The sequence below is a fragment of the Alligator sinensis genome, unplaced genomic scaffold (genome assembly GCF_000455745.1).
Source record: "Alligator sinensis unplaced genomic scaffold, ASM45574v1 scaffold656_1, whole genome shotgun sequence".
NCBI classification, from domain to species: Eukaryota; Metazoa; Chordata; order Crocodylia; family Alligatoridae; genus Alligator; species Alligator sinensis.
This window is the reverse complement of record NW_005842333.1, coordinates 285912-299495: the sequence shown is the minus strand read 5'-3', so window position 1 is coordinate 299495 and position 13584 is coordinate 285912. Positions and strand designations below refer to the sequence as shown.

The 13584-nt window shown below is 44.8% G+C and overlaps 1 protein-coding gene across 2 annotated transcripts in view; it reads left to right on the top strand.

Annotated features, from left to right (window-relative positions):
• The first annotated feature begins 7964 nt into the window (after window positions 1–7964).
• Window positions 7965–13584, top strand: part of LOC102373329 (threonine synthase-like 2) — an 11940-nt gene continuing 6320 nt past the window's right edge. The window contains exons 1-6 of one of the 2 annotated variants that reach the window (XR_003095244.1): window positions 7965–8280; window positions 8405–8722; window positions 10072–10266; window positions 10757–10909; window positions 11827–12057; window positions 12959–13107. Coding sequence is in view for 1 of the 2 variants with exons in the window: in XM_006028658.2 (XP_006028720.1) it covers window positions 8500–8722; window positions 10072–10266; window positions 10757–10909; window positions 11827–12057; window positions 12959–13107 (951 nt within the window). In the remaining variant the exon portion in view is untranslated. The remainder of the gene's footprint in view (window positions 8281–8404; window positions 8723–10071; window positions 10267–10756; window positions 10910–11826; window positions 12058–12958; window positions 13108–13584) is intronic. The other variant, XM_006028658.2, reaches the window with a different exon arrangement.

The following is a 13584-nucleotide window of genomic DNA, read 5'->3' as shown; positions in this document are numbered from 1 at the left end:
AGCCCATAGCCACCTGGCCTGTACTGCACTAGAGGCAGGTTGTTCTGGCCCATGGCTTGCAAAGGTTACCAGCTATGGTCTTAGTGGGGATGTGACAGTGTGGCAGAAGGAGTTTTCTTCTGGTTTCACTACACCTTCATTCCCCTCTTCACCCCCAAACCCAGGACGCAAGCTAACAAAAACCCCCTTGTATATCCAGAAGGGTCAGAAGGTTCTGCCAGGAGAGCTATATCCATTATGGAATACTACCTAGTCACATCCCTTGCTATGATGATAAAATATTGTGGCATGGGTCAGTTTAGCAGCTTGATTTCAAGCCTTTTGAGTTGAATTTGAACTACTAATCCTACTTAAAGCCCAAATTGCCTTGTCTGCATTGCTAATGAAATGTAATTAGTTAACTCAGGCTAGCTATTCTGAGTTATGAACACAGCTTTTTCCTTTGTGTAGACCTACCCAAAATGGCCCTTGTTCTGATTTTGCTAGAATTGCAGGGGTACAAACAGGAGCAGAATGAGACCGATCATTTGCATAGTCACCATAACGAGTTTTGTGCCTGAGGTCACTCCACGCACTCACAGAAGTCTTCAGGTGACATTAAGCCATGGTTTCAATTTGAAGGAGCTCTTTCTTCAGGAAGCATGTGCAGGGCTGGATACTGGCATGGGCGAACTGGGCGGCTGTCTGGGGCTGGGACAGAAAGGAGGCCCAAAAATGGTAATTTTTTTCCCGTTGTCCACTTATTATTATCATTATCACTGGTGAATGGGGGCCTGATACTAAAAGATCTCCCAGGCCTCCAGGAGTCTAGGTACGATGCTAAGTATGTGCTCCTGGAGCTAGTAACATAGTGGGGGGCTGGTGCTGCTAAGCTCCTCTGGTCTGCAAGGAGAGCCCTCACTGCAATTAGCTTAATTAAAGAGGAGTTAATTTAGGATGATAAACACCCAGTCTCATCAGCCAACACCCAAGAACTGTGGAACTCCCAAAGCTGTGGACATCAGCTACAACTTGAGCTAATACCCCAAAATGAGCAGCTCAGGTCTGTTTTGGAAAGCACAAAAAGAGACACGTATTCCTCATGTTGTATTCCTCATGTTGACATTGCAATGACGACAAGTTTCTGGTTGCAACTGTGAAACACATTTGTATCCAACTGAATGGCAGGGCAGTATTTTTACCATAAGTACCCGTGTTTTGGGGTCTTTACCAGCAACCAATGGGAAATACAACTGGGTGCAGTTTATCACAAAAAATTTAGTTTTGGCAAAAAATGGCGATTCAGTCCTAATAAAACAGCCTGCAAATATACATCGCTTTCACAGATGTTGGGGGGGCGGGGCTGATACTAAAGATCAGGGTTTCTTTAGAAGAATGAAAAATGCCACACAACGTGAAGCTGTCTGCTTTGACATTTTCGAAATGGAACATTTTGACTTGGTTGGATTGAAATGTTTTCTCATTAAAAAATTCTTTCAAATTAATTTTGATAAATACAGCTTAGAAAAAAAGAAATGTCAAATACCTTGAAATGAATTCTTATGAATTTTTATTTCCCAAAAATTTGAGGGTTTTTTTTTTCCCCAGTCCAAACTGGAAGCTGGATGTTTTTCCCCCTCAAATTTTGAAATAGCCAGCAAACTGGATTGCTTGCTTGGCCTGTTACACACATCAGCTGACAGAAGTGAGTTGACTGGACATTTCATTTGTTTTTATTTATTTATTTACTACTTTTATCCTGCCTCTTGTTTCATTAGATTGGACATTAAATAAACTCCTTAAGGCCAGAATCCCACCAGTTGGTGAAGAATCGGCACCCATCTACTAAAATCAGCAACGCTATGCTAATGCACACCAGCTGGAGATCTGGCAGCATACACTGTCTTATGTTTCTGGGAAGTACTGGCATATGATAGAGGCAATCAAGGATGCTTTACTAAACTTGTAGTATTAATCATTAATCTCTGCCACACAGGAGCTACTTACCTGCCTAAATACGCAGCTGGACTGGGCCACTGTCTTGCATCTCCATTTGGAAAATGCAGGCCAATAGCCTTTTGCTACTTCTCAGGGCAGGGCTGTCCTACTCATGGCCTACAGGGTCTTGTAGCCACCTGTCCTATAGTGGTGGGAGCTGGGGTTTGCTGCATGCTGTCAGCACTACCCGCAGAGCGGGGGACAGGGGCCATATGCCACCCATCCAGCTGATGCAGTGGAGGACAGGGAGCCATGCACTCAGGGACTTAATATGTGGTTATGGCCTGGGCTGTCATATTTCCTAGGCTAGGAAATGTAGCTGTGCTTTGCAACAATGGCTAAAAGCCCTTGGAGCTGGGGAATGGTACCTTTTTGAGACGGGTTATAAATATTCATAAGAGAAGTGTAAACCTGAAATTGATGTTCATGTCCAAGACTCTTCAGGAGTAATGAAAGAAGATGCACAGGCTTGTGGAGCAGGGAGGGGCAGTGCTGGGCCCCAGGGCCCAGTCTGGGCTGCAGACAGTCCGATCCAGCCCACACATGGGCTCTGGGCCACTTGTCTGGCCCGCAGGGCCAAAAGGTTGAGCACGACTGATCTAGATAATTTTACTGGACTACATCAACCATGGTAGCCTGAATATTTTGACTGAGGGGTCCCTCAATCATCATCCCTACCACTCGGTGAACTGTTATATTGAATCACTATATTGTTAAAAAATCTATCATAACTGTCCAACTTCGATTGGAAGTCAGATCGGTGCCTGTGGCTTTAAACTCTGTCAGAATTAACACCCAGTCTCACCTGGTGCTTTCTCCCCAGCTCCGTGGTTAGCATTGGCACAGCACAGGATTCAAGCATTTTTATCCCCCCTCATCTACGTATTTGCATCCCGCTTTTCTGTACAGTAGAAGCGAATATGCATACTTTGTCTGATCTGGTGCCACAGAAGTGAAAATGTAATTGGCAGCTTCACTTATCTTTCTCAAATCCCCAATTCCTACCAGTTTCTTAAGGAGATCTGTGCAGTGCACGATTATCAGCTTCTGAGACTCTCCTTTTCCTTTCGCCATGGACAGCTGCATCAAATGCATGAGTTACTGCTACTCCATGTGTCTGTGCACTGATTCTTGAGGCAACAATTTGTGCTTTGTGCCCAAACCAAAGAGGCCTCTTAATGGCTGCCTGGGCTTCCATGGGACACAGGACACAGTAGTGCTCACAGAAGGTGTGGTAGATCATATCCCTCAGGATAATGCTGGGGGCAAAGCCCCCAATAAGCATGAGTCTGGACTGGATGTCTCTTTGAAAGAGATCCGCCAGTTCTAGTACAAACTGCTGGTATTCCTGATTGAAATCCAATGGCTGGTGTTATGCAAGAGGTCAGACTAGCACAGTGGTTTTCAAACTTTTCAGACTCAAGGCACCCCTCATTAGACTCATGGCACCTCTTGGAAAATGCCTGCTCTTGGGTTTCATTCATTTCTTGACTATAGAAAAGGATAGAATAATTCTTCAGTTGCCAAGATCTCAGAAAGATCACAACAGACACTAGGGATTCCCTATTTGAAATCTTTGGGTTTATCTTGTGCATCATGTGTAGGTGTTTGCATCCCTAACAGTGCTAATATTGTGCAGCACCCTTAAAAGGATCTTAGAGCACCCCAGGTACCACAACACTCAGCCTGAGAATCACTGGACTAGAAGCCACTAATGGTCCCATTTGGTCCCATTTGGCTACCGCAACGCACAGGGGAAGAGCTGGGAACACCCATTAGAAGAGAATGTCCTGGCAGTTCCAGTTATCCTGTGGGCATGTCTGTACAATACCAGTCAAAAAAGACTTCAGCCACACCCTCGGGGAAATAACACCTGCCCATCCGCTCCTGCTTTGTGCGTGTCAACATAGAAATGATGAAATGAGGATGACCTGGAGGTTTTCCAAACCTCTTGAGTACACCGAAAGACCCAGGTCTTAGCATGGTGTCAAAGGTGCCCTCCAGCTCCCCTTCACCACCTCTGGGGCTGGAACATAATGAAGGGCATGTGGGTTATTCCTTCAGTGGCTGCCATGATATAAAGATCCCCTGTGACAGCACAGCACTAAAATACAAGTGCAAAACCAAATTCTGCAGATTTATGCATCTGCTGAACTTTACTAATGGTATGCCTAAATTAATTGCATGCATTCATGACTATGGGGACAGGGCTTTAGGTTACATTGCAGTTATCAGCATTGCTCTGCACCTTTGGACCTCTTTTTTTCTTGGTTGAAGTCCCCTTGCATAAGCTACAGCAAAACTTGGAAGGACATACGGTGATGTGGCTTCTTTGTCAGCTAGTAGCTTGTTCACAGGAAGACATGCTGAGGGAATAAATCCTGTTCCTAGAGCAGAGAGTTGATACTTTTCTCAAGAACATAGAACAACTGAAGTTATGGATGGAAATGACTGCTAAGACCATCCAGGGAAGCAAAAACCTGCAGTCGTAGGACATGAGAGATGTTAACACACACTATGTGTGTCTACACGTGTAGTTACGTGTGCCTAAACTTAATTCACCTTTGTTTAAGGTGTGTTAAGCCAATTTAGGCATGTGTCTACACATAGATGCGCTAATGTGCATTAAGGCACATTAAATTTAGGCTTGCATAGCTAAGTCGCATTATCCCACGTGTAGCTGCATTAATGCGCAGTAAGCATCTACACGTGGGCTAATGCGACTTAGCTAATTGTTCCTAAATTTGGTACTTGCTTTAAGCAGGTATCAAATTTAGGTGGGATTAGTCTAAAATCTCCATTTTTAAGGCATGTTAAGGATGCACGTGTGGACATAAGTCCTTAATGTGCCTTAAAAATGGCAATTATAGGCTAGTCCTGCATAAATGGGCCGTGTGTAGACAAGCCCACTGAAGACTTGCCAAAGAGAGGCAATCGATGTAAAGGGGTTTTATAGTCAACATCTCAGCCTTTGGCTAATGCATTCTGTGACATTATTTCTAGCGATAGACACCCATGTTGATGCTTAATAGACGGGGCCCTGTCTGCGTTTTTTCTATATGACCGCTAGAATAAATATGAAAACCAGACTGCAGGCAGCATAGCTTTCATTTCCTTGTGTGCTAATTAATGATCTACCAGTTCAAGACATAGGGATTGCCTCCTGCACAAACCCTATCAGTGCTCAGAGCCCTTAAACAACAGAGAAAAGACAAAGTCCTTGCACCAAGGAGATTATCTGGTGATACCTGAAACAGCAGGTAATGGAGGGCTCCTGACACAGCCGTGAGCCGTGCCGTTTACAACGGACACACGCATGGATCACTGGAGAACACAATCACCCAAATTTCACTGCGTGCATTGTGCTGTAAAAATGCGTGTTACAAGAGGGACTGTGGAATAATTCCCTCTTCCCTTCAGGAGAGCTTCATTTCAGTTTTGTAAGTTTGATGTCAGTCATTCTGTGTGTGCTCTTTGCACGTGTGCACGCACCCCTGTACACGTCCACACACGTGCACAAAGCCAGGCAGTGAATTTTAGTTGCTACCTTGCAGCTTGGGTTGGTTATAACCAACCCCCCACCCCAGCTCTCTAACTCACCCAAACCAACATCTCTGAGCTCCCACAAGCAAGGGGATGGAATGAAGGGAACCAAGAGTTTGGCCCTTAGCTTGTGTGTTGAACCCTTGAGCAACTCCCAGCCCAGAGCTGTGCCTCAGTTTCCCTGGCTCTGCAAGGGTGGTGCTGACCTGCTGTTCCGTACTGGTGGCTTTACTCAGTCAAGTCCCCCCTGGGCAGAGGTGGAGCTGGCAGCATTGGACTTGGCAAGAGCTCAGGGCTCTTTCTTGGCAGTGACCCCGGCTGCTCCAGGCTGTGCAGCTGCTTGGCTCTGGGGCGGAGCTGATCCCTGAGCAAGGACACGCCGCAGACCCACCAGTACCAGGGCTCGGGGAGCATTTGGGTAACACAAATCAATAGGAAGGCAAATGTACATTACACAATGGACTATGGTATAAATTGGATTTAACATTTACTATTTTAATGAATGCCCTATCTTTTATCTCCCAGGTGACTCTCAGCCAACTCCTGGAGATTTCTATCTAATTCTTGGAGACTCCAGGACAATCCTGGAGGGTTGGCAACCCTCAGAAGGGCACATGAGCCCAAAAGCTTGCAAAGAAAGATAATTTGTTGGCAATTCCATAGTTGGTCTAATAAAAGGGATCATCTCTGAACCAAGAGTTTTAGAGTTTTGCATTTCTTTTTTGTCTCAGACCAACACAGCTGCCAAATATATCTTGGAGAAATGAACACCGTCATTTTGGGCCACTTCTTTTTTTGCCTTCAGGTTTTGGAGCTCATATGGATCAGATTTTTCTAGCTCTACTCCACTCCCCTGGTGTCTGGCCCGTTAGTAACAGCTGAGGTTCTGAATTACTCGGGTGACTCCAGGAGTTTTAAGGGCAAACACGTGTGTTACCAGAAGCAGCGGTAGTGTGTAGGAGATAGCAGGAATTGGGAAGATATAACTTTAATTTTAGCAGAAAACTTCAAATGAGAACAAGGGGGTTTTTTAGTTCAAGACCCAGTGGGGGGTTTCTTTCTTTCAGTTTTATTGCATTTCTTCTTTTTTTTCTGTTTAAGCTAAAAAGCCTTTAGTTATTCACTGTTGGGATTTTTGATTGCCTTCTCTCATGATCTGTTCCCTTCCATGGCCCCTTCCCTCCCCACTCCAGTAGACCCTGCTCAGTTGGATACTTGTCATCTAGTCTCCATTCCCATCCTGTCCTCAGCTCTTCTGTAACACCACCATGGACAATATGGTCCGTGTCTCTTGAGGGGCTGGACTGAGACAAACCCAGATTATTTGTGCTAATATAATGCATCTCACAGAAGAAACTCAGTGCTCTCCACAGTTTTTAGTTAAATAGGCCCTGAAACACCCTGTTTGTCAGGTGAGTAGTAGTGTTTAAGGGTGGGGGAAATTTCAGACAGATGTGAAATGACTGACCCAACGTTGCATAGTGTGGTGGTGGCAAAGAAGGGAATTTAGGTCATGGGCTCTAACTGCTAGCACCCTTCTCTTAACAGCTAGTTTTCACTCCCTTACATAAGTGAACAAATACCTATTATACCCCCCAAACACTGGCTGCTACTGATATTTGTTGGATTTGAAAAAGGGGCACAGAAGTGTAAGAGAGACTGTAATCCCACCACCAAATCCCAGCTTGTTGCACGACTATAAGTCTCCTGGAAACAAAGTCTACTAGATGAGTGCATTGGTTTTAGCCAAGGTGTGAATGTTCCCAGCTAGCTGACAGGTACAACTATGATTATAAAGAGGATGGATATGGGTTTCTCTGTGGCGGTAGGGGACAGGGCTAAGGGCAATGGTCTGAAGCTGCAGCAGAGGAAATTTAGGTTGGAGGAGCTATCAGACTACGAGGGGGGGTCATGCATTGCAAGATGCTCTCTAGAGAAGTTAAGGAAACTTTTAAGAGCAGTTGGGACAGATACTTTGCTGGGATGGTTTAGTTAGGGATGATCCTGTTTGAGCAGGGAGCTGGCTTAGACGACCTTGCAAGATCCCTTCCATTCCTACTATTCCGAGCCTATGCCTCTGTCCCTAGCCTCAAAGATGGCAATGCTACAGGCATCCCAGACAGAAGTTACACATAAACCAGTTTGTGATCAGAAACTGGTTTAAACCTGTAACAGAACAGAAGTTCAGTGCACATCAACCAGTTTCAAAATGGCTGAAACCGGTTTAAGATAAATCTGGTTGAATGATGTTGAATCAGACTCTGGTTGAATCAGACTTAACTGATTTGGGTCAAGGAGCCCTCCCTTGCTCAATAGCTTCTCTTTAGAGCTTAGATGTATGCATCAGGACTAAATGTTTGACGCCGATACATAGAAGCCACAGCTTTGATTCCTCTCCTCGGGGTAGGTGCTTACAACTCTTCTTTAGGTGAACCGAGCAGGACTCACTGCTTTCTTTTTAGTCACAGTCGGCGGAGGAAGAAGAAAAGATGATGCTGACAATCTTTTCTATAACAGCCTAGAGATTAAAGCACTTGCCCGGTACGTTGGAGCCCTGGGTTCTAGGCCCTCCTACACTTGGCTCAGCTAAAATCCACATTTCCCTTCCCCCAGGAGAAAGCCCTAACCATTGGGCAATGAGTTTGGCTGGATAAAGGGGCATGCTTCATGCCTCCTATAGAAGTACCGCTCTGCAGAAAGGAACACACGACTCATGGGGTCAGAAGGAGAGCACCCTAGCAGGTGGAAAACATCTTAATGGTTAGCGTGTTCACTTGGGAGTGAGAAGACCTGGGTCCTGGGCCCTGCTCCCTGGGCTGTTAATGCTATTTGCATTATTTACTAGATTGAAATAATTCATGGAGTGGATCTTCTCCCTTTGCAGGAAAGTGAAACCTCAGACATCTGCTCTCCTGGGAAGCCTGGTATCCTGTGGGAACCTGCTGTAACCATTGTGCTTCTTGCAGTGCTGGGGGAACCATGAAGTACATCAGCACTCGTGGAGGTGCTGAGGGCACTGATTTTGAAGGAGTCCTCTTTTCTGGCTATGCCCCAGATGGTGGCCTTTTCATGCCCGAGGAAATTCCTCTGCTTGATTCTAACACGCTGCGAGCGTGGAGCACCTTCTCCTACCCACAGCTGGTGAAAGAGCTGTGTTCACTCTTCGTCTCGCCTGAACTCATCCCCAGGCAAGAACTGAATGGTAAGTTAAACGATGCAGGGCTGATTTGCACTTGATAGACTAACAATTCAGAGATGCATAACCATTTGTAAGCAGCAGCTTACTTCATCAGGTGTAGTGGGGTAACGAAGGGAAGGGGGAAAAGGAGGGGGAGTTCTGGGAGAGGCATGATGAATTGAGGAAAGAAAAAAGCAACTAAACCATTGAGGGACACATGGGTTATAAAAGCTAATCAAGACAATGAGATAAAAATCCATAGTCGGTTTACCTAACAATCCTGTCTGTGGATGATTTCTTGCTGAAGTTGGTTTTTAAAGTTTCATTGTCTAAGACCAGCCACTCCGAGGTTGGTGTCAGGATGATCAGTTGGTTAAAGCATTCTGCTACAGCCTTTCTGGACTTGAAGGCAGAGCAGCATTCATTCATTGTTTCACATGGGCATCACCGTGTCTGTTTTGTTCTTCATGCTTTGGATAGTGCTCTCATTTCATCCTGAATGAATGCACCACTTTGCTAATGCTAATGCTAATTTTCTTTTACCTAGGAAGGCCATTAGAGGCCAGAATTTCAGCAGTTTATCTTGTTATCTTGTCTTTTCTCTCCCATTTGGTTCCATCTACCTGCTGTTTCTTGTTATTAAAATAGATTGCAGGCTGGCTAGAGATCTGCTCCTCTTCAGGGAAAAAAGAATAGGAGGTTCTCCTGACTCAGACAAGGCTGTATTTTGTCCCTGGCTGCAGATATCATCTTCAGGAAGCGTGAATGAAGTTTCCCAGCGTACTGTCTCCAGGGCATTTATGGTGCAGATGGATGCAATCCCAGCAGTATTCAGCACCATTATGCTGACTGGGAGTAGCCTCCGACAATATAGCTGTTCTGGGTAGATCACCCCTTCTAGGAGCATGTCTGATCGGTCTGAGAGTGGTTGGGTGCAGTATTGGCTGTATGTGCGTGTTCGCAGGTTCTCTGTCACCTCTGTGGTTTCTGTCGTGGATGACTGGTGGAGTGGCCCCTACGGGCATGCGGAGGGGAGACAGGGCAAAAGAGAAAATGTCTTTCTCCTTCTGCATGCAATGGGGACTGATGATTTCATTTAATTGTTTTTCCTCTTATTGGGCCAGCCCCTCAGTAGTTTTAAACACTATAGTTCTGTGGCAGTCAGAAGAGCTTTGCCAATTTGTACCAAGCTTCAGACTCTTTGTAGTGCACAGTGTTTCTCTCTGTTACCTCTCTGCCTCTTCAACATTGGAGAGTCCTTAGCTTTGTAGTAAAGTTGCACTGGGCATAAGGAAGTGGCAAAGCAGACGCTGTATTAGAGAGGTATGCCTTGTACATGTTCTTTCAATTCCCTTTAACCTTTTTCCCCATAGACCTGATTGACAGAGCCTTCACCAGGGTCAGACACAAAGATGTAGTACATCTGTCCAGGCTGAGGAATGGCTTGAATGTTTTGGAGCTCTGGCACGGTGTAACTTATGCCTTTAAGGATTTGTCCATGTCCTGCACAGGACAGTTCTTACAGTACTTCCTGAAGAAAAGGAAGAAGCACATCACTATTCTAGTAGGTAGGTTGCAGTTGAAAAAAAAAAAGGATGGAAGAAACATACTTAGACTTCACCCCAGAGCAAAGGCTGTTGAGATATTATACAGGGCTCTGTGAGAACCCATTGCATGGGGGTGAATTTTATGCTGGTGCTTATGAACCAGATTGATGGAAACCAATGTTTACTGAGACTCCTCTGTAGAAAATGAAGAATCAGTGGCATGGTATGCCTTCCTTAACCTAGAGAGGATACCTTTATTGGTTCAATCTCCTTTACAAAAGTGCCTAGAGTGCTTTACAAAAGTGCTTGAATCTACAAACAGGTGTGTCACTTGATGGTAATTGTAATATTGACAGCTGCCCATTGGGAAGAGGCTATTTCCCAATGCCAGGTGCTCTCCACTAACTAAGACTATCTTAGACTGAAAAATGGTAACCATACATGTTTGACTGACCTTTTGTCTCTTAATTAACTCTTACTTTATTTCCTTGGCTATTTTAATTTGCACCAGGAACTGCGGGAGACACCGGAAGCTCAGCAATTGAAAGCGTAAGAGGGAAAAAGAATATGGATATCATTGTCCTGTTACCCAAAGGTCTCTGCAGCCAGATGCAAGAGTTGCAGATGACAACAGTGATCGAAGAGAACGTTCATGTGTTTGCTGGTTTGCACTTTTTGTTGGATGATCTATTTTACAATATTGCTGGGTTGATGCCTTCATGTTGGTTGGCCATTAACACTAGGACTTGCGGGGAATAGTGTTGCAAGCTGGTCCTTCTGTGATGGTCCATCTTGGATTATCTATCAGCTGTTACCTTCAGGGTCCCAGTGCCCTGTGCTTCTGCTAATGGAAGTCTAGTTGGAGCCCATATGGAATCTTGCTTTAATTTTCTGACTTGTTTGGCTGGTGACTCCGAGCTCCTTTCTCTTCTGGTCATGGGTTGACAGCCATTACCTTGTAGACAAATAGTATCTATCTGCACTGTGTTCACATTGAAAGACAGATCTTCCTGTAGAGGTACTACATCCTCCATGCTTTTGTCTCTTCCCCTCCCTTGGTTTGGAATCACTGGAAGTAAATTGACTTCTTCTATTGATTTCTTCCTATGAAGAACACTCATGCCTTATTTTGGCTCAAGTAGACTCTGGGTTAACTTGGTCGTGTCAGGAATGGTTCCTATACCTTTTTGTAGTACAGCCTTGTCTTATTATCTTGGAATAATCTGGAGATGGGCCCCAATGAAAACCCTCGCTCCAAACCCTCCCAAAACTTGGGGTTATAATTAAAAATTGGAACCCACATCTGTGTTCAAGCTGTGCTGTTGGGTTGATGCCAGTACATGTTGGCCATTAACATTAGAAGGACTCATGGGAATAGTGTTACAAGCTCCTCCCTCTAGCAGCTGCTGCCTTCAGGAATGAACCAAAATCCCAGTTCGCAAGTTCCCAGTTTCACGGCTAGAGTTAGCAACCAGTCTCATATTTTGCTCAGTTACTCAAACCACATATTTTGTGCCCCACTTACTAACTTCAGCAGCACTCCAGTTAATACTCCTGACCTCTTCTCCTTCCCTTCAACAGCTGATGGGAATAGCGATGAAATCGATGAGCCAATCAAAGAGCTGTTCGCCAACACAGATTTTGCCAGAAAGCATAACCTGATGAGTTTGAACTCAATCAATTGGTCTAGGATTATGGTGCAGATTGCTCACCACTTCTATGCTTACTTTCAATGCACTACCTCTCTGGACATAACCCCTCTGCCAACCGTGGAGATCATCGTGCCAACAGGGGGTGGAGGAAACCTCACAGGTTAGAGGAAGGGGTAGGGCATTCATTGTGGTGCCTCCAATGGGGAAGGTTTAGGCACTTTGAGTTCTATGGATTTAAAGGACAACATAAGAACAGTATATTATTATTCTTTATTGGCAACTGAGGGTTTGTAATAGAAAAGATCTTTTTCCTGTACCATTTTAATCACTATTATTTATATTAAACACCTAGTATATTGTTGGAACTATTTGAGACACAGGTAGTCCCAAGCCATCCAGTGATGCCTACCATAGATAATACAATCATGAACATATCAGAAATCCATGTGAACTGAATGAATCGGATGCTGAAGGGTGTAAGATGTTGAGTGTCTGACTTTCTACATCAGAAAGTAATGCAACTGTAGTATGGCAGCTAAACTAGCCTATCTGCAGCCCTTTGAAAATTAATTTTACCCTGGCCTTTTAACTGGATGCACCTCACTGAGGACTGGGGGAATCAAATTTTTTGTAAACTCAATCAGTTGGTCCTTGGTCAATAATAGAGGAGTTGGTGTGATACGGGCCTTTTTTATACTTAAGGGGAAAACCATCTAAGCTGTATTAGTCACATCTCATGGACAGGAAAAGCCTCTGTGAATGCATCCCTGTCCCTTAATTTGGTAGTTGGGACCTATAGGGACTCCAAGTCTATGCATGAAACCATCTAGTTTGCTTTGAGGCTTCTCACATGGAGAATGGCATTGCTGGAATTAAATGTCTTTGGGTGCCTAAATATTAAAGATAGAAGCTGTTAATAGTTGTGATACGAAACATAACATTTGGCCAAACCTGATATATTTGCCCAAATGATTTTCCCCAGTGACTTCACTTGGACATTTGCTTTAAGAATGCTTCATCATGGGGTGAAACCCTTTTGAGCTTACCTTTTTCTTTTCCAGCTGGATATATTGCAAAGAAGATGGGACTGCCCATCCAGCTCATAGCTGTAGTAAACAGCAATGACATTATTCACAGGGCTGTTCAGCATGGAGACTTCTCATTGTCGGGAAACGTTCAGTCAACTTTAGCTTCTGCAATGGATATCCAGGTATATTGATGGCTAACAGGGGAGGTGATGAATGTTATGCCTAAATTATTTTTGCTCTTTGTTCTGTTCTGCACTGGTTCTTATATACCACCCTCATTTCTGTCATTATCTGAACACCTTCTAGAAGTGTACTAAGTCAGGGGTTGGCAACCTGTGACCAGATCCAGCCCAAGGAACCGTGGCTTCAGTGGCATTTGGCGGTGGGGGCGCTCTGGTCATGCCATGCTGCATCCTGGGCTCTGGCAGAGGGCAAGTTTCCCCTGTGCCAAGCTACAGCTGAGCAGCAGGGAGAAGCAGCAGAGGTGGCTGGGTCTTCAGGTCTGAGATGGGCAGGCAGTAGCCAAGTCATTCTGGCCTCCTGCTGGAAAACATTGCTGCCCCATATCAAGTGATGAGGTTATTCATAGATTCATAGATGTTAGGGTCGGAAGGGACCTCAATAGATCATCGAGTCCGACCCCCTGCATAGGCAGGAAA